We start from the raw sequence: 21,206 nt of genomic DNA, 5'->3' as shown, positions 1-21,206 counted from the left end.
GCAAATCTGTAATATGTTTTGCATTCAGATAGTGTAACGTCTCTTGTTTTTTTCTCACAGTAACCTTGGCTATTCGGGTGTGTGTGTGTGTGTGTGTGTGTGTGTGTGTGTGTTTCATATACATTTTAGAATTGTTTTTCCTAGTCCTGTGAAGTATACCACTGGTATTTTAATAGGAAGTGCAATTAATCTGTAAATTGCTTTGGGTAGAATGAACATTTTAACAATATTGATTCTTCTATATTGTTAGAAGAATATAGAACATGGGATGTTTTTCCCATTAGTTTTGGTTCTCTTCGATTTCCTTATAATTTTCACTGTAGAAATAATTTCATCTCTTCGGTTAAATTTATTTCTAGGTATTTTATCTTTTGTAGCTATTATGAACAGGACTGCTTTCTTGATTTCTATTTCGGGTAATTCACTATTGGCATATAGCACATAATGATGTGTGTGTTGCTGGAGATTGAACCTAGGGCCTTGTGCATGTGAGGCAAGCACTCTACCAACTGAGCTATATCCCCAGTCCCAATGCTAGTGATTTTATATGTTAATTTTATATCATGCAACTTCCGTGAATTCATTAATTTTAATAGTTTTTGGTAGAGTCTTTGAGGTTTTCAATACAGGAGATTATGTCATCTGCAAATGGTGACAATTTGATTTCTTCTTATTCAATCTGGGTGCCCTGCATTTCCTTCTCTTTCCTAACTGCTCCAGCTAGGACTTCCAGCACTATCTTGAATAAAAATGTTAAAAAATGGGCATCCTTGTCTTGTATCAGATCTGAGAGAGAAAGCTTTTCCCCATACAATATATATTCACTGTTCGCTTAATATAAATGATCTTTATTTTGTTGAGGTATGTTCCTTATATATTTGTTCAGCATTTTTATTAGAAGGTATTAGAACGATGTTGAATTTTGTCAGATTCCTTTTCTCCCTCAATTGAGATAATGGTGTGGTTTTTGTCCTTCATTCTGTTGATGTGGTATATCACTTTTACTGATTTGTGTATACTGGAACAGCCTTGCATCACTGGGATGAATCCTACTTGATTGTGCTAAATAATCTTTTAAATTTGCTATTGTATCTGGCTGGCAAAAATTCTGTTGAAAGATTTTTGCATCTTTGTTCATCAAACTGCTCTGTAGTTTTCCTGTTTTTATTATGTCCTTATCTGTTTTTTGGTATCAGAGTACTGTCCTCTTAGAATGTGTTTGGAAGAGTTCCTTCCTGTTTTGGAATAGCTTAAGGAGATTCAGATTAAATGTTTGATAAATTCAGCAGTGAAACCCTCTGGTCCTAGGATTTTCTTTGACAGAAAGTTTTTTTATTAGTAATTCAATCTCATTTGTTACTGGTCTGATTAGGTTTTCTATTCATGATTCTGTCTTGAGAAGGTGTGTGTCTACGAATTTGTTCATTTTTCCTAAATTATCAAACATGTTGGTACATACTTTATAACAATCTCTAATGATTTTTGTATTTCTATGGTGTCAGTTGTAATGCTTCCATTTCTATCTCTGATTTGACTCTTCTGTCCTCAGTCTAGCTAAGGCTTGTCTATTTCATATTTTTGAAGAACCAGTTCTTTGTTTCACTGATCTTTTGTATTGATTTTTAGGCTTCATTTATTTCTGCTTTGATCATTACTGTTTCTTTCCTTTTAATAAGCTTATGTTTAATTATTTTTCTAGTTCCATGAAATGCAGTGATAGGTTCTTTAAAATCTCTCTCTTTTTTTTGATGTGGGCATTGATTGCTATAAACTTCCTTTTTGGTACTACTTTTGCTGTATCTGATTGGTTTGGGTATGTTGTGTCTCTATTTTGACTTCGAGAAATTTTTAAAGTGGTGATGATGGTGGTGAAAGCCCAGAGGGGGCTTTCAGTTTCAAAGTGATGCTGGTTTTTGTTTTGGAGATGAGAGTGGTTACCGGGACTAAACTCAGAGGCACGTGGCCACTGAACCATATCCCCAGACCTGTTCTGCATATTATTTAGAGACAGGGTCTGAGTTGCATAGGGCCTTGCCATTGCTGAGGCCAGCTTTGAACTCGGGATTCTCATGTCTCAGCCTCCTGAGCCACTGAGATTACAGGCATGTGCCACTGTGCCCAGGCCTCAAAGTAATCCTGTTTGAGACAGTGGCAGATTGCAAGCTACTGGTGTCTGCCTGAAGAAAACTGTGTGTTGGGCATTTCATGTTAGGATCAACAAAATAATGAGTGCTGCCAGGCAATCTCCCACACACAGGTGAATCATTCAGCCTGCCCAGAAAATGATCCTGGATCTAGCAATTTGGAGGCAGAAGACTTGGACAATGAGAAAACTAAAATTCTTCAGACTTACTGGGTACAGGCAAGAAAGCACATATTGGTTGTCTTGTTACAGAAGATCACAAAACAACATCTCATTTTCAAAAAGGGGAAGAAGATAAGAAAATAATGAAGAATTGGAGTTTCAATATCAGCTAATATTTATCAGGAAACTATCAACACTGCGGACTTGGCTTCAATGAGATAGAAGATCATGATGGAGAAGGTGACGTGGCTGGAGACAATGATGATATTCACCTTATTTTGAAAGTCTAGATGATTCTGAAAGTGATTCAGAGTTAGAGAAAGAAGAATCTGAAGAACTTGAAGCTACTGAGCACCCTGATGAAATGGAAGATCCCCAAACAAAAAGATGCAAAAAAGCAATTATAAAATATTTGTTAAATCCAGTTTGTTAATTCCCACTTAGTCTTTGATTAACAGTAAGCCTTCTTGTTATAATGCACAATGGAGGACTGATTATGGAATATTACAATTTTTTTAAAAAGTTCTTTTAAATAATTATAAAGCTGTTGCTTTCAAATGGCATTCAATACATTTATGGGCATGACTATTATTTTGTAAAGAGTAACACTTGTAGAAAATTATAAATACGATATTCAACTTCCTTTCGTATTAACATCACCAACCCTTTAACCTCACCTTTTACCCCTTCAGATGCATTGTGGAAGACATGTTGTGATAGCTATTTCATCTGGGTTTTTTTTTCTTCATATTTTTCTTTTATAAAAATTTGATACTGTGATGTTTTCATGAAATATATTCCTCAATTAATTGTTAAAGTAGAATATTCATCAAGAATATTTCTGCTGCCAATCACAATCTAAATTATTATTATTTCTTTTTATTGGTTGTTCACAACATTACAAAGCTCTTGACAAATCATATTTCATACATTAGAATCAAGTGGGTTATGAACTCCCATTTTTACCCCAAATACAGATTGCAGAATCACATCAGTTGCACATCACATTTTTACATACTGCCATATTAGTGACTGTTGTATTCTGCTACCTTTCCTATCCTCTACTATCCCCCCTCCCCTCCCCTCCCATCTTCTCTCTCTACCCCATCTACTGTAATTCATTTCCCTCCATGTTTGTTATCCCATTCCCCTTATAACCTCTTATATATAATTTTGTATAACAATGAGGGTCTCCCTCCATTTCCATGTGATTTCCTTTTTTTCTCCCTTTCCCTCCCGCCTCATGTCTCTGTTTAATGTTAAACTTTTCTTCCTGCTCTTCCTCCCTGTTCTGTTCTTAGTTGCTCTCATTATATCAAAGAAGACATTTGGTATTTGTTTTTTAGGGATTGGCTAGCTTCACTAAGCATAATCTGCTCTAGTGCCATCCATTTCCCTGCAAATTCCGTGATTTTGTCTTTTTTTAGTGCTGCGTAATACTCCATGGTGTATAAATGCCACATTTTTTTTATCCATTCATCTATTGAAGGGCATCTGGGTTGATTCCACAGTCTAGCAATTGTGAATTGTGCTGCTATGAACATCGATGTGGCAGTATCCCTGTAGTGTGCTCTTTTAAGGTTTTCAGGAAATAGTCCGAGAAGGGCAATAGCTGGGTCAAATGGTGGTTCCATTCTCAGCTTTCCCAGGAATCTCCATACTGCTTTCCAAATTGGCCGCACCCGTTTGCAGTCCCACCAGCAGTGTACAAGAGTACCCTTTTCCCCACATCCTCGCCAGCACTCGTTGTTGTTTGACTTCGTCATGGCTGCCAATCTTACTGGGGTGAGGTGGTATCTTAGGGTGGTTTTGATTTGCATTTCCTTGACTGCTAGAGATGGTGAGCATTTTTTCATGTACTTGTTGATTGATTGTATGTCCTCCTCTGTAAAGTGTGTGTTCATGTCCTTGGCCCATTTGTTGATTGGGTTGTTTGTTTTCTTATTGTCTAATTTTTTGAGTTCTTTGTATACTCTGGATATTAGGGCTCTATCTGAAGCGTGAGGAGTAAAAATTTGTTCCCATGATGTGGGCTCCCTATTTACCTCTCTTATTGTTTCTCTTGCTGAGAAAAAACTTTTCAGTTTAAGAAAGTCCCATTTGTTGATTCTTGTTATTAACTCTTGTGCTATGGGTGTCCTGTTAAGGAATTTTGAGCCCGTCCCCACAATCCGTAGATCGGAGCCAACTTTTTGATTAATTGTTAAAGTAGAATATTCATCAAGAATATTTCTGCTGCCAATCACAATCTAAATTATTGTTGGAAAAAGATTACATGTTTCATTCACTCTTACTGATTCAGCTCTGCTCTTTTGGATCAAAACAACACAAGCACAAGTACATTAACCCATTAAGCTCCAGGATTCCAATTCTATATAGAATGATGGGACATAATAGATTAACACATATTAGAACAGAATAAAACTGTCACACATTTAGAATGTTGTAATTCCAGCCTTCATACAATTTGTATTACTTTGCATGTTAGGATTTTGATAAAATTTGGCCAAGTTTTACATATGAAATTATTTTTCTGCTCATTTAGTTCTGACTATTTAGAAATATGTAAACCTGGATTTTTTTTTTTTAAAGGAAATGTGACCAAAGTTCATTTTTCCCTTCAGGTCTAAATAAAGACTAAGCAGTTTCCCATATTTGGTTGTGATACATTTATTTTCATTATCTAAAAAAGAGGAAGGGGTTTATTGAATAAGCAGAAATAAGAAATTGTCTTTATTTTATTCCAGTGTGGTTATTTGATTATCTTATTAATAAAAAGAAGTATTACCTTCTAATTTTATTGCTTCTGTTGAAGATTAGAATCATGGTTTTATGTGAATGATTTTTTATAATTGATTAACACATTTGCATTATGGGCTAGTCAGTGGATCTCTGAATAATTGTTTCCAAAATCTGAATGTTTCCAAGTAACAGTTTCAAAGATGAGAATCAAACCTGTTTGTGAGCCAAACTATTATTTATCTAGATATTTAAGTATATGTTTGATGCACTGGACCTTTTTACCCCCAAGTACTCTTATCATTTTGCAATTTTCAATTGGTTAAGAATACAGCAACTAAAACAGGTGATTTCTGGCTATAGATTATGTCTTGCATTACTTTTCATATATCTGGCCCCAAAAATTTATTATTATTTTGTTTTTGCTTTTTTAACTTTTCACATTGTTTTAAAACAGGTTCTACCCTATATATATTTAAAATAATGAGTCTGCCAGGAATGGTGGCGCATGCCTGTGATCCCAGCAGCTCAGGAGGATGAGACAGGAGGATCAAAAGTTCAAGAACAGCCTCGGCAATTCAGCGAGACACTGTCTCAAAAAATAAAAAGGGCTGGAGATGTGACTCAGTGGTTAAGTGCCATGGGTTCAACTACCAATATCCCCCAAAATAAACATTATAAAAGACAATGTGTAAAACATTTAACAGATACATGGTTTACAGAAATTTAGCTTTATTCCACTCAAAGCATTTTAGCTCGACCATTGATTTTCAAATATCTAGCCTGTAGAACTGCACATTGAAGTTGATTTAAATAGAAAGTGAAGGCTTATATTTAAGAATGTAAGAGGGAGAGAGACCAGTGTTATGTTTCAAAAAGTATTTTCATCATTTCATGGTTTAAATATGCTGGGTTGCTTATGAGCCTTGATTCTGATACATAAACACAAGCATGTTCTGAACTAACTACACTGGCAAAAATTATTTTTAAATTTCTTTTTTGAGTTCTTCCATGTATTTATATAGTTTCCAAAGATTTTTCTGTTATTTTTAGATTTATTGCATTGTGATCAGAAAAGACACTCAATATGATTTCATTTTATAAAAAATTTGCTGCAACTTGTTTTGTGGACTGCCATATGATCTATCCTGAAAAATGTTCCATATGCTAATAAGAAAGTTTTGCATTCTCTAACTATTGGATAGCATGTTCTGTTAGGTCTCTTTGGTACTGGGTGCAATTTAACCGTTTCTTTGTTGATTTTCGGTCTGGATGATTTGTCCAATGTTAAAGTCCCTAGCTATGGATTGTATTGGTTTGACCTTTAGGTCTGTTAATAGTTGCTTTATTTGAGTGTTATAATATTGGATATATATACATATATATACACACACATATATTTTTAAAGAATTATTTGCTCTTGCTGAATTGACACCTTAATCATTATGTAATAACCCTCATTGTCTCTTTTTATTGGTTTTGATTTGAAGTCATTTTATCTGATATTAGTATGGCTACTCCTGCTTTCTTTTGGTGTCCATTTGCATGAAATAGCTCATTCCTCTCCTTGTTCCTGTTTTTAAAGCAAATACTTTGTTTTTCTCTATTCAGAATAATGTTTGCCTTGGGTTTGTCATATATAGCCTGTACAATGTTGAGGTAAGTGCCTTCTATTCCTAGTTTTTCTACTGTTTTAAACATCAGTGAGTACTGAACTTTGTCAAATGCTTTTTCTGCATCTAATGAGATAATAATGTGATTCTTGTCTGTAAGTCTGTTTTATTGTGGTGAACTACATTTAGTGATTGTATCTCTGGGCTGATAACCAATTGATTATGGTACTCTTTTTAAAAAAATATTTATTTTTTAGTTTTAGGTGGATAAAATCTTTTTATTTTATTTTTATGTGGTGCTGAGGATCAAACCCAGTGCCTCACATGTGCTAGGAGAGCACTCTACCACTTGAGCCACAACCCCAGCCCGGTACACTATCTTTTAAATGTGTTTTTTTCAGGTAATTTGTCAATATTTTATTAATAATTTTCATATCTATGTTCATCTTTTCATTCATTAACTGATGAACATCTGTGTTGTTTCCCCTGTTCTACTAACTATTGTAAATAATGTTAATATATGTGTATATGGTTTTTGTGTTGTAAGATTTCATTTCTTTTGGGTACAAACTTAAGGAGAGAAATTCCTAGACTATATTAACTCTTTTGGTTTTGAGGACTACCACAGTAGTTACAAAAGTGGCTATACTATATTATATTCCAATCAGTAATGAATGATGATTACTCTACATTCTCATCAATGTTTTTTTGTTGTTGTTGCTGTGTTTGTTTTTTTGGTACCTGGGATTGCATGCAAGGGCACTCTCAACCACTGAGCCACATCCCCAACCCTATTTAGTTCTTCTTTTTTTTTTTCTTTTTTTTAAGAGACAGGGTCTCACTAGGTTGATTAGCTCCTCGCTGTTGCTGAGGCTGGCTTTGAATTCATAAACCTCCTGTCTCAGATTCTCAAGTCACTGAGATTACAGGCATGAGCCACTGAACCCTGTGTTCAACATTTCTTAATATTTGTTTTCTGGATTGTAGTCACTCTATAAATTTGAAATGGTGTCTCACAGTTTTGATTTACACTTCCCTTTTCTAAGGCAATGTTTCATCAAGGATCACTTTTTTTTTTTTAAAACCTTAGAAAAGAATACTACCTTAAAGGAAAGCAAGTAAGTTTTGTTAGCAAGGACCTAAGCAATTTAGTGAGGCCCTGTCTCTAAATAAAATATAAAATAGGGCTGGGGGCGGGGGCTGAAGTTTTGGCTCAGTGGTAGACCGCTCGCCTAGCATGCATGAGGCATGCACCACATTAAAAATAAAATAAAATAAATAAATATATAAAATAAAATAAAAATAAAGATATAAAAAAAATAGGGCTGGGGATGTGGCTCAGTGGTAGAGTAAGTGTCCATGAGTTCAATCCCTGATTATTAGCTGCCCCCCCACAAAAAAAAGTATCTGTACAACACCTAAGGAATCTATCAGAAAAGTGCTTTGATTTTTTTAAAATATGAATTTAGGAACCTAAGGAAACCAAGAGGTTGAAATGACTTCCTTATGATCATATTATAAGTTAACAACAGAATTAAACTTTGCTCCTAATTGTAAACAATGTATATCCAAAGTGAATATCACCCTGCCTACCCACAACTACTCCTTTTAATCACATCATGCTTACTTCCCTCCTGGCACTTAAAAACTATATAAAAATGATTTTACCATTTCATCCTCTTCTTTCAGTAACATATAGACTCCATTAGAGCAAGGACCTTTCCTGTTCAGTACTATATCCTAATGCCTAGAACCGTGTATAATACACGCAAGGGATTTAAAAAGTATCCAGACCAAATGCAATCATTACATACATGTCAACTCTTTTCTATAGTTTGTCTTACTGAAGAAGAAAAATTCACCTTGATATTTGCTTGAACAGTAACTGAATTCAGGTCTGGCTGTATTATATTCAAATATCATTTGCCATTATATCCTCAAAATAATTAAAAATGATAAATAATTTTTAAAATGTTATATGTGGAACAATGCTTCTATTTAATGATTCATCTAAAATAATAACATCAATAAAAACAAAAAGAAATAATGAAATATAAAGTTTCTTCTCACACACAAAAAATCATAGGTCAATTTACTAAATACCATGACTTAGAGATGGCCAAAGTTACTGCATTTGAATGAGATTTTAATATAAATTACAAGACAATCATGTGGATTTTAGGACAGCCTGGAAACGCTTCATTAGAAAAACAAAAACCAAATTGGGTGTCTTTTGCTTTAAGATGACTGATTTGAAATTGTCTTGACAGGATGTTCTATATTCTTTATGTTCTATCTCGATTATATTCTTCAGTGCTTCTTTGTTTTTTTTCATATATAAATTAATATTTTTATTATACATCCTAAATAAATGAGTTTGAAATATTTAGTAGTTCTCTCAAAAAAGGTGTTATGTAAATAAAAAGTGCTAGTTCAATCTTTCAAATCAGACAGGTACAATAAATGTTTATAAACTTTCCATTTTTAACATCTTTTAGTACACTGCACACTTTTTTTCCTTTTGCAGTGCTATGGATTGAACCCAGGGCCTCCGTGCATGCTAGGCAGATGCTCTACTGCTCAGCTATACCCCTGAGCTGTGGTCCGCAAACAAATACTTTACTACTTTTGGGCTTCGAATAATTTAGTTTCCAGGTCTTCTGTAACTCCGAGAAATAATGTTTCTACTGGTTAGAATAAAACCCTATTTTTTTCTATTAATATTTCCAATTCTCTTGTAATTGGAATGATTAATCATCTTGAGTTATCTTTGTGACTCTCCGCTCTATCTCCTTGCAAATTATTCTACATACTCCCGAAAAGCATTTCCTTCCAATAGGAGGCTGCTATAAGGAATGAAAATAAGCCTTATATAAGACTACTGGTTATTTCCAGTAGAACTCAATGGCTACTAGTTGTTAGGAAAGCAAGTTATTAAATTTGGTTTTATAAATAGTATAGATTTCATGTTTGCCTCTGAAATCCTACTGTTTAGGAAGGAGTAAAACATTGGATTGTGCTCAATATCTTTTTTCTTTTGCTCTTTCTACTATTTGCTGTATGAAAGTAGTAATTCTACAATTACTTAATATAAATTACATAGCAAAAAAACCTTATATCATTTCCATATTGTAGTATTTTGGTTACATGCTGCCTAGGAAGTAAGTTAAGTTCTTCCAAAACTTGTACAACCAAAAACAGAAAACACATCTTACATGTATGGTGGATTTTTCTTGTTGTTGTTGTTGTTGTTAATGTAGTTTTGGGGATTTGGAACCAGGGTCTCACACATAGCAAGGCAAGTGCTCTTATCACTGAGCTATATCCACAATGTGTGCTGTGTTTTCTAACACACTAAAATCTTTTTTAGGAGTGAGTTCTAAAAGTGTATACACTCAGAACAGCTGAAAATGCTTTGAAGCACTGCATAAATGCTTTTGTTTAAAAGAGTGAACATATGGTTTTACTTATGGAACCCTGAACAGTTATTGTTATAATAGTTACTTACTATAGTAAATAGCTATTCATCTGTAACACATGAAAAATATTTGTGATTAAGTATATTAAAGAGAACATGAGCACTGTAGAACTCAATGTGCCTTTAGTTAAAATGTCTTTATGATCCAATTCCCATAAGCATTGTCAATTAAATGTAACTGTCCTAAATAACATAAAAAACATATAAAAACAGTCAGGAAATACTCCTGTTAGTAAAGTAATAATTTTGAATACAGCATTAAAAAGAAACTTACCTTTTTGGGCTTTCAATGTCTGCTCTTCAATTTGCCTTAGACGTTCCATTAGTTCTTCCTTTTCACGTTCTATTCTTTCTTTTTCTTTTTCTGCTATTTCTCTTTTCTTCTTTTCATTCTCTAACTGTGCCCTTAGAAGGAATTGTAATTCCCATGTTATAAATCAGTAGAAATAGTGTGAAACCTAATGTTGAACATATAAGAAACTACAGCATAAATATTGAAAAATTTTTCATTATATTAACTTATCTTCAAATATGGTATGGTTAAAAATATTGGCCTGTGCTGTTACACACACTCATGCCCATTCATATATACATGTGCTGGATTTCAGTGTACTTCTTATTGTCAGATCATAATAAAGATGATTAATGACCATTATGAAAAACATTAAAGGCTTTAGACATCATAGGAGGATTCTTAACTACAAAACTGCTAGAAAGTATTGTGTATAAATCATGTTTTGTTTTGTTTTGTTTTTGTGTGGTGCTGGGGGATAGAACCCAGGGCCTTGTGAATGGAAGGCAAGCACTCTACCAACTGAGCTATATCCCCAGCCCATAAATCATGTCTTTAAGGCAGGTTTGAGTCAGGGAAAAAGATTGGGTGAATTCTGGCAACCTACATCAGCATCATGGAGTTTATTTTGCTCAGTTGCCATACCCCAAGAAAATGCCTTCTTTAGCATAAGCCCTTCTTAAACTGGGGAGGCTATTTTTAAAATAATTAATTATAAATCAATTAATGCAAGTTTAATTTCTGGGGTAGTACCCATATATGCCTACATCCAAGATGATAAATCAGTTTTATTTCCTTTGACAATGCCATTAGAATGATACTAGGTGTTTAATGCTGTAAAAAAAAGATCATCATCAGAGCTTGTCGGTGGGAAAGCATGCCTCAATTGTTTAATTGCATCTGTCATGGTCTGATGAGACATTCTTTAAAATACGGCCAAATTCATTCATCAAATATCCATGAAGAGCCTACTCTGGGTCAGACTCCATGCTGAAGACCAAAAACAAAAGGATGAATAAAAGTCAGATGAGAAATTATATCTTAACAAGTTCCATCAATATTCAAATCATTATTTCAATGAGAATAATTTTCTTTTTGTTAATTAAAAAACAAATGATTTCATCTGTAACATTTTTTAATGTTCCACAAAAAGTCATCACTGCCATCTAGTGTCAATTCTGAATTTCACACACAAAACCACATTTCTCAGCAAAGTCTTACTATTAAAGTATTCTTCCTTTAAACTACAAACATAAATTTTGAAATTCCTACAGATTCCAAATATTGTGTACCCCCAAGAGAAAGAGTCCAACTTGGGAGCAAATAGTATTGTCCCAAGTCAGTTAGGGGCAAGGCAGGCAATGATGGTGATCAGACATAATAAGAGTTAACTGCACAGTTGCCATACCCCAAGTTACACCAAGCCAACTCATGAAGTTGAAGAGTCACTAGAACCCCTGCTGACTTAATAAATCCTCATACCACTTAGGAACTAAGGGCCTGGGGCTCATTCAGGCAAGGGGAAACTCCACTTTAGTTTTGGGATTCCTACAGGTACTTTCTCAAAACCTAGGAGAAAGAATCAATAACTATACTCCAGGACTTGTGTTCACTCTACAGAACATTCATTTCTATGAAGCATATAACAGGCAAAGAAATTCAAAGAGATAGGGGTTACTACCCTTCTAGACGTCGGAATGATGGAGGCTTAAGGGCATATTTAAGCTTCCTAATTTCCTTGAGGAAAAGAAGAGTGTGGACGCAGCCCATTCCTAGAGAAAAGAAGGGTGTGATGCTGCCCAACTATAGAGGCTGCTGCCCTTTCTGTGATCCTCAGACAGCGGAAGTATCAAGCTTTCCGTGAAAACAAAGGCATAGCAGTTTTCAAATAACTGCTAATATGGGCAAGAACTACTCATGTTTGTCCTCTTCCTGAGGATGTCCACTGCCTACCCCAACCACTTGCCAGCCTCTGCACAGTCATGTCTGCTGCTACCACAAGTCCCCAAAACAGTTCTCTTCTTTCTTCCTCTAGGCCCTACAACATTGCTTGAGGACTCACAGTGCAAATCCCATCTCAAGATCTGAAAGCTACAATCATATTTCATCCATCAAAATCTTTCAGGTCCAGCTCTCTCATTTAGAGTCCCTTCTGGGGAAAAGTGCTGGTTTTATTTAGCTTTTCCCTACTGATGCTTCATTTGCTCTTCTTTAGGGATGAAGGTGAAAGAGACAAGGAAGCAAATAAAAAGGACTGTACCTGGCTATAAGTAAAGTGGGGGTAAGTATCATCTTCCTACTGAAAAACAAAATAACTGTGCAACACAAGCACACATTTAATCCAATTATAAAACATTAAACATTCTAATTTACTCTGCATTCTTGTGAGGTTCATTTCTCACATCTTATCTCTCCTGATTACCAGCTAACACTTCAAGACCCCTAGTTTTTGAAGGCCTGTCTCCCTTATAAATAACTGGGAAATTTTGCTTCTGTACTGCACACCATTTACTAGGGAGAATTAACTTGATCCACTCACTGGTCCCTTAACATAGCATGCATATTCTTATCTTCACACATGTATTTATTCACATCTTCTCTATTCCCTAACCTTTAAGACCCCACCTTCTCTACAAAACTTCTTGTGATTACTCCAAATATGGATGTAGATATTTTATTCAGAGTTTGGCTTGAAAATACTCATTTTGACCCAGTTCTATTTCAAGGTCATAAATAACATTAGTAAACTATGTATTAACATACAAAAATAAATTATTTTAGAATATTTTTCAAAGATTATCAAATGGGCCCACTAACATTTTTCCTAAATGAATATTAAATTTACATTCAACTTAGAATATGTTAAAATATTAAGAATTACTATAACAGCTACTATTTAAGAAACACCAAATACTTTGCTAAATGCCTATATATAGGTGTCATTATTTCTTAAAAAAACCTTTGAAGGTAAGATTATTACTTTCCTAATAAAAGCAAGGGAACACAGGCTCAAAAAAGTCTTATTAAACAAGAATTAGAAGAGAATTCAAACCAAGATCTATTTAGTTTCAAAGCCTATGCTCTTTGTATGACACCAGCTATGTTCTTGTGACATAAGCAGCCAGCCATGACACAGAAGCTTCCACAGCTAACTTACAACTGGCATATGGATATCTGATTCCAAATTGTAAACTTAAGGTTTTCAGTTTTTAAATTTAGTAACCATCTTAGCTATAGAAAATTATGTTCAGGTATGACAGAATGAGTCATTCAATTTGGACATAAATAACAAGACCATTTTCATTGCCAATAAAAGAATTATGGGGAAAATATTCAGCCACAAAAACAAAAATATTGTAGGGAAAGAGGTCTACTGGCTGCCCTTTCCCATCTACTGTTTTTGCCCAAGTGATTCTAGCAGCACAGGCAGCACACCTCTGAGCATTCCCCAAAGTTATGTCTGCTGGCTACTTTACCAGTGGGCTTGACCAAAATTGTTTCCACATATACAGCTGCCATTTCTCTCTCCCTGTAAAGCAGGGAATAAATGAAGACATGGCATGCCATTTCTGAAAGTCTGTCAATCCTTAGATGACTTGAATAATAAAGTTATAAACTCTCACTGTGCATAAAGCAGTCAATAAACAATTACTGATGAAAAGCTATAAAATGTATTCCAAAAAGGAAACATGAATTACAATGCCAAAAAAGAAACTTAAGTGTTCCACTTCCTTCTAGGTTTTAGAGTAACTACCACCAAATGATACTAATAAGATTCCATATAGCCCACTTCTATGTGCTGAGGAATAAGGTAAATAATAGGACAGCAGAACAACTAGACATCATATGGAGGGATGACTATAAGATACAGGAACTGCACATAAAGTAACTTTTCACTTAATCCAGCATAGAAGACTTTGAAGAGAGAAGAGAGTAAAAGTTTTATGATTTTTTTAAATATAAGAATATATAAAGAACTTTTTAAAAAGTAAGACTAGAACCACAATATAATCCAAAGGCACATGACAGCAGGAAAAAAGGACAAAGCCCAAAGTAACAATATAATTTAGTATCCTTGTTAATGGAATCAGGAATTATTAAGGTCCATGTCCACACAAAATCTAACAAAGTCAGATTCTGTAGGGCATACAATTTGAGTTAATATTATAAAATAAGTAAAAATAATAAAACATCTGAATTACTTACAACATTTTTTAAAAATTATTAAATACAAATACTATAATAGCACAGTGACATCTGGAAGAGGGGCCATTTAATTACTAGACACAAACTATATTATGTCCAATGTTTAAAATGTATGTCTAGGTTTCCTCAATTTTGGGTTTTTGATTTTCTTAAGACCTCTATTTCTTAGATGATCACATTGTTCCATAAAGATTTCCACAATAAAGAGTTAGCTTCAGTTTCCAAATTTTTTCAAATAAAATATACAGTTTAAATCTAGAATCAGATATGGGAATTATGTTGCTGGAATGAGTAATGTAGTTCCAGGTTCAATAAGGGTTTTATTCATAGGAAAGACAGCAGAATACAACAGACACTAGTATGGTAATATGTAAATCAGTGGATGTGTAACCGATGTGATTCTGCAATCTGTATACGGGGTAAAAATGGGAGTTCATAACCCACTTGAATCAAAATGTGAAATATGATATATCAAGAACTATGTAATGTTTTGAACAACCAACAATAAAAATTATAAAAAAATAAAAATAAAAAAACAAAACAAAACAAAAAAAATAAGGGTTTTATTCAATATTTCTCAGTTTTAATGTACATTTAATAGTATCTTTCAAGACTAAGAGAAACAGTCAAAAAGATCAGGGTCTTTGGTAGGAATTACTGGTGTTTTTCTATTCAACAATAACTTGAGTTCTATGATGTTACTAACATTATTTCAAAGTTAAACGTTGAGCACATTCTTACCCTTAAAAACTTAAGTAATATGTCAAAAGCAAAACATATTTGAAAATTTTTAAACTATTCTGCCCCAAACAATGACTGATTAAAAATAAATAAATAAAAATACACATCTTTGAAGTCATGAAAAGCTATTTTCCAAGAAATATTTGTCACATATTTTACCTTGAAAATTATACATATTCATTTTTAAAAAGGACAATGTGAGGGGCTGGAGCTGTGGCTCAGTGGTAGAGCACTTGCCTAGCACGTGTGAGGCCCTGGGTTCTATCCTCAGCACCACATAAGAATGAAATAAAGATAATGTGTCCAACTAAAAAATATTAAATATTAAAAAAAGGTTTAAAAAAATAAAAATAAAAAGGACAATGTGATAATGCTGTCTATTTTAATACAATGAAATAATATAAAAATCTAAAATTAGAGTAATAAAACTGAGCAGTCTTAAGTTTTAGATAGTTTATTGTACTAATTAAAAATGAAAGGCTATAAATTCATACCTTTCCAACTGCTTCTGATGTTTCTCCTCCCTAGCCTGAGCTTTCATCTGTTGTACTTCAATAGTATCAGGCTTTCTTCGTCGCATGTACAGTTCATGGTTTCCCATACATAAGGCCAAAATCCGCTTATTGATTCTTAGACGCGGTGCATAAAAAACAAAATCCTGAACATAAAATATTCTGATTTAAAACCTTTCTGAAAGATAGTGTCTTTCATATCTATTAAATTTCAACATGAGGTATGAATTCTAATGTTAATATATATACATAGTTTAGAAATCATTAAATTTCCTAATTCCTAATTCCTTACCTCTGCATGCCTAACCAGTTTTATACAGAGATTAAGATCTTATTTTCTCATTACTTTAAATGTCATTCTTTTTTCTTTTCCAAATAACTATGACTACCTGTTCCTTACCACCATAGAAGAGGAGATTATTTTGTTTAGCTTTTCACAATTAATGTCAAAATCAGTCCTTGTTTGTGGCTTTCAACCTAGAAATGTCCTCCATATCTTTTTGTTTTCAATAACTAGCAGAGATAGAATGCTAGAGTATCCCTGACATTAGCTAAATGTTAAAAATCTGTTTAAAGATCCAAGGCTCCAAGCGAAAGAAAAAAAAAATTATAATATAAAACTCTATAAACAGAGTTAACTATCTCTACTATATTCCAGTCACCAAATAATTTTTAAATTGTTTCTTTAAAATGGTGAAACATTTGTTACTTTACCACTGGGAAAGTTAAAACTAAAAAAAAAAAAAAAAAAAGAGAATGTACCTCAAAAGCAATTCAATAAATGATTAATGCCATTCGTCAAGTGACATCATAGGGAAGTAGCAGAAATTTAAAGAGTTAAAACATAAATTTACTTACAGGTGCCTTTTTGTCGATTGGCTTTATAACAAATTTTTTGTCATTAAATGAAATATTTCTGATTTCACTCCAGGGAAAGCCAATTTTAGGTGTTAACCTTAAAAAGTAAGAGCATCCCTTTAATTAAAGGCAGGAAACAACAGAAAAAGTTAATCAATTCTTGGGGGCCGTTTGGCAATCTTAAAGAGTTATGTTTTCAAAATGTTTTTTAATAGAAATTTGACATATTGAATCACATAATAACCTCTCAAAGAGTTTATAAATGTGTCATGAACCTTTAAAGCATTATTTTCCTAAAATTACGTAGGAAAAAATATCTGGTAATCAGAGTATAGAAATAAGTCTCTTGGAGTCTATATTATTTTAGATTTTTATTCCGTTTCTAAGCTACTACAACTTTCAGTTAAATATGTTTAAGAAAGAAAGGGCAAAAATTGGATTATGAACATCATGTGGAATATGAACATCAATTACTACCTTCTTGTTAAATGTTTATGTATATGAGTATATTAAAAACATTGGATTTTCAGTATACTTGGAAAGAATTAATGTAATGGTATATGAATTATATCTCAATTTTAAAAACTCTAAAGTGTTCACAAATGGCTGGATAAGTGGTAGAACTAAAATTCAAACTCTATATGACAGTTGTCCCTTTTTATCACCCTAAATATAAAAATACAGGGAATCTGATTAGAGTAAGTAATTTTGTTTCTGCTTTTTCATATATTTTACTTTTTCAGACTATCAATCAAATCACATAAGTGAGAAATGACTGACTCTTACACTAGCCAAGAAGTCAACCAGGCTACTCATAACTAAGAATTTCTAGCTATTTGTACTACCTTTAATACTTAAGCAGATAGGTACTACAGCATAGCAAATTGTTTTTTTCTACATAAAACATTCTTTACACAATATGCATGTGTTATTCTAGCCTCTAATGCCCACTAAATCAAAGTAAGCTGCTTGAAAAGGAAGTGACAGAAACACAACCACAATTCTACAATTGAGCCACACCCACTGTCCCCTGCCTCCAGTCCTTTTTATGTTGAGACAGTATCTCACTAAGCTGCCTAGACTGGCATCAAACTCGTGATCTTCCTGTCTCAGCCTCCTCAGTAGCTGGGAATTACAGGCATGAACCACAGCATCCAGATGGAACACAATACTTTTAAGGTAAAACTTTGCTACATTTATTTGCTACTTTTAAAAAATTACAAGAATATAATTGTAAGAATTATATTGTGAGCCTGGAAACAAGTAGAAAAATTTTTTTCCCTTTCTTTTGGCATTAGGGATTGAACCCGGTGGCCCTTTATCATGAGTCATATCCCCAGCCCGTTTTTTTTATATTTTGAGATAGGGTCTCATTGAGTTGCTTAGGGCCTTGCTAAGTTGCTATGGCTAGCTTTGAACTCAAGATTATCCTGCCTCAGCCTCCCAAGTCATTGGGATTTTCAGGCATACACCACCACACCTGGCTCAATGATTTTTTTAAAAGGAGAAAAAATAAAAATCCATCCATAATTAGTCTTAAGGTAATTTCTGCCTTTGAAAAACCTGCTAAATTTCCTGTAGTGAATTATATAGCTAGCATTCTAACTTGCTTTGTATAGAGTAAAAATTGCAAAATTCCTTTTCTGGAGTCATAATTATAGACTTTGAAATATATACTTTATTAGACAGGTATAATCTGAAAACTAAAATTCTGGAGCCAACCTAGAATAAAAAACAATGCCTTAGGAGAAGGCAATACTGACACAGACTTCAATGCTTATGTGGTTTGGTAATAATGTATAATTGTAGCAATTATTCCCCAAAAGTTCTACCAGAATCTGATATATTTATATATTACATACATGTATACATAGCATATATATATCTATATCTATATATATGTCCATATAGTATATATACAGATATATGCCCATATAGAGTGTGTGTGTGTGTATATATTTATGTATAATGCAGTACTGACAAGCTGGTCACTTTTAAAATATAATCAGACTGTTTATTATGCTTAACATTCTATTCTTGTCCAAAATATTCAAAACAATTCCTATAAACATTCAAAAAATGTTTCAAAACCCAATATATATATTTCTATTATAACTTCTCTCATTGCTTATGATTTCTTATACATGTTAACTTTAACCTATTTGTCAGTATCATAACATCTAAGGAATTATCCTTAACCTATTGAGAGAACAGATTTTAGTTATGTCTGATAAGAAGATATAACTCAAAATGAGATAAACTACAACTCAAATAAAAGTCACCCCATTTGATAAACACCAAGAAGTAGAACTTTTGAAACTGCAAGGTGCTAAGAAAATGGAAATACAAATGCCTATAAGCCTGGTAGCTTGAGAAGCCAGGGCAGGAGGATCACAAATTCAAAACCAGCCTCAGCAACTAAGCAAGACCCTATCTCAAAATGAAAAAGGGCTGGGGATTTGGCTCAGTTATTAAGCATCCCTGGTTTCAATCTCTGGTACCAAAACCAAAACAAAACAAAATAACTGTAAGGGTAACCAAGTCAAGAAACCACTTTTACAAACAGAACATAATTTGATAGACATTTACACCACCAACTAACAACTAGCTCATTATGCAGTTGATTTACTTACTTGTCATCATGCTCATAAATATTCAGACCCAAAGCATCAACGCCTAGCCACAATTCGGTACCCTTTTTATTTTTTATTTCAAAATAGTTGACACCGTACATTTCTAGATCTTGTGCAATCTTCAAGTATTCCATCATTGAATCTTCCCTGTTGAAATAAAGCTAAATGTAATATATTTAAGTGGAAGAATCTAAATATCAGATTAAAACTACAAAAATACATTGGATTGAAATTTAATGTTTTATTCATAAAACTCAAATGATTGGGGGGGCATAATACATAACAGTGTTGAAAATTTTTAAATAAAATAAAAATACTTTAACTTGAAGGAAAACATAGTCACCAAAATACCTTAGCATTCCTCTATGTTCTTCATGCCAGTTCTGTATTCTTTCTTCCCACTGTTCTTTTGTCAGTTTATGTTGCTCCAAAACACTGGGGAAAAAAAACAAAACAAAACTATTTTAATACTTTTGTGATTTCTGGCCCAGTAGTGAGGTAGCACACACCTGCAATCCCAGTGGCTAGGGAGGCTGAGGCAGGAGGATTGAGAGTTCAAAGCCAGCCTCAGCAACAGTGAGGCACTAAGCAACTCAGTGAGACCCTCTCTAAATAAAATACAAAATAGGGCTGGAGATGTGGCTCAGTGATTGAGTGTCCCTGAGTTCAATCTCTGGTAGCCCCCCTCCAAAAAAAGTCTAAAATCCTTTCAGTACTTTGACCATGGTAGCAGTCATACAAATTAATATATGTGAATAAAAACTACACATAACTAAATATATACACAAATAAGAGCATGTAAAATTGATGAAATCTAAATAAGGTAGAGTGTGTCAATGTCAGTATCTTGGTACCACACTATAATTTTTCAAGATGTTACCACTAGAGAAGGCTGAGAGGATACACAGAATTTTTTTTTTTTTGAGAGAGAGAGAGAGAGAGGGAGAGAGAGAGAGAGAGAATTTTAATATTATTATATTTTTTTTAGTTCTCGGCGGACACAACATCTTTGTTTGTATGTGGTGCTGAGGATCGAACCCAGGCCGCACGCATGCCAGGCGAGCACGCTACCGCTTGAGCCACATCCCCAGCCCAACACACAGAATTTTTTTAAATTAACATTACATTTGAATCTACAATAATATGAAATTTTCAAGATAGTTTAAATTATCTTAAATACAGTCTTTAAAATATCTATTGTAAATGTGCTTATGGGAATTTCAAAAACTGTAATATTAAAACACTATTGTTTTATGATGTAAAAATTTTGCATTAAACCAAGGGATTTCTTGGCAATATAAAGTAATATAGGGTATAAAATCTTCCCTGGACAAGTCAGGTGCAACCTAAGAATAGATTTCTTAATGGAGTCTGACTATTATATTCTCTATGCATCCTCTTTCAAGCTCTTGTTTTTGGGGAGAACAGTTTTGTCACTCTTCAGAGCACTTACATTTCCACATTTTCTCTTGCTGTCTGGACTCTGGGCTCACCATGAAGCATGCAGTAGCCTCAGAGGCTTAACCTACTGTAATAATTGTTCACTATCATATGCCTAGGAAGAACACTGAAGAGGTACTAAAAATTTGTAGAACATATAAATGAAATAATCATTTTCCCTCCTTTAAAGGAACAAGTCTAGAAACCCATGCTCTCCTAGCCCTAGAGAGTATATTTTTCTTTTTCAGAGGTAAACTTCTTTTAAGGACTGTCCACATTTATTAGCTTTAATTTCCATACCCAACAGGCATTGCCCCCAATCTACCACCACCTGCTTCAATCTAGAACACTATACTGAAGCTATTCTTTCTTTGGTTTTTTTTTTTTTT

The 21,206-nt window shown here is 33.6% G+C and overlaps 1 protein-coding gene across 2 annotated transcripts in view; it reads right to left on the bottom strand.

The window, feature by feature from the left end:
* The window catches only part of RDX (radixin), an 81,388-nt gene that overhangs the window by 25,401 nt on the left and 34,781 nt on the right, over positions 1-21,206 (bottom strand). For both annotated transcript variants that reach the window (XM_081266708.1, XM_081266707.1), the window contains exons 6-10: positions 19,729-19,812; positions 19,378-19,524; positions 16,745-16,841; positions 15,869-16,032; positions 10,410-10,540 (exon numbers count right to left, since the gene is read on the bottom strand). In XM_081266708.1, coding sequence (XP_081122834.1) covers positions 10,410-10,540; positions 15,869-16,032; positions 16,745-16,841; positions 19,378-19,524; positions 19,729-19,812 — 623 coding nt within the window. The remainder of the gene's footprint in view (positions 1-10,409; positions 10,541-15,868; positions 16,033-16,744; positions 16,842-19,377; positions 19,525-19,728; positions 19,813-21,206) is intronic.

The sequence above is a fragment of the Spermophilus citellus genome (genome assembly GCF_964194105.1).
Source record: "Spermophilus citellus genome assembly, chromosome: 2".
Lineage (NCBI taxonomy): Eukaryota > Metazoa > Chordata > Mammalia > Rodentia > Sciuridae > Spermophilus > Spermophilus citellus.
This window is presented reverse-complemented; position numbering and strand designations above follow the sequence as displayed.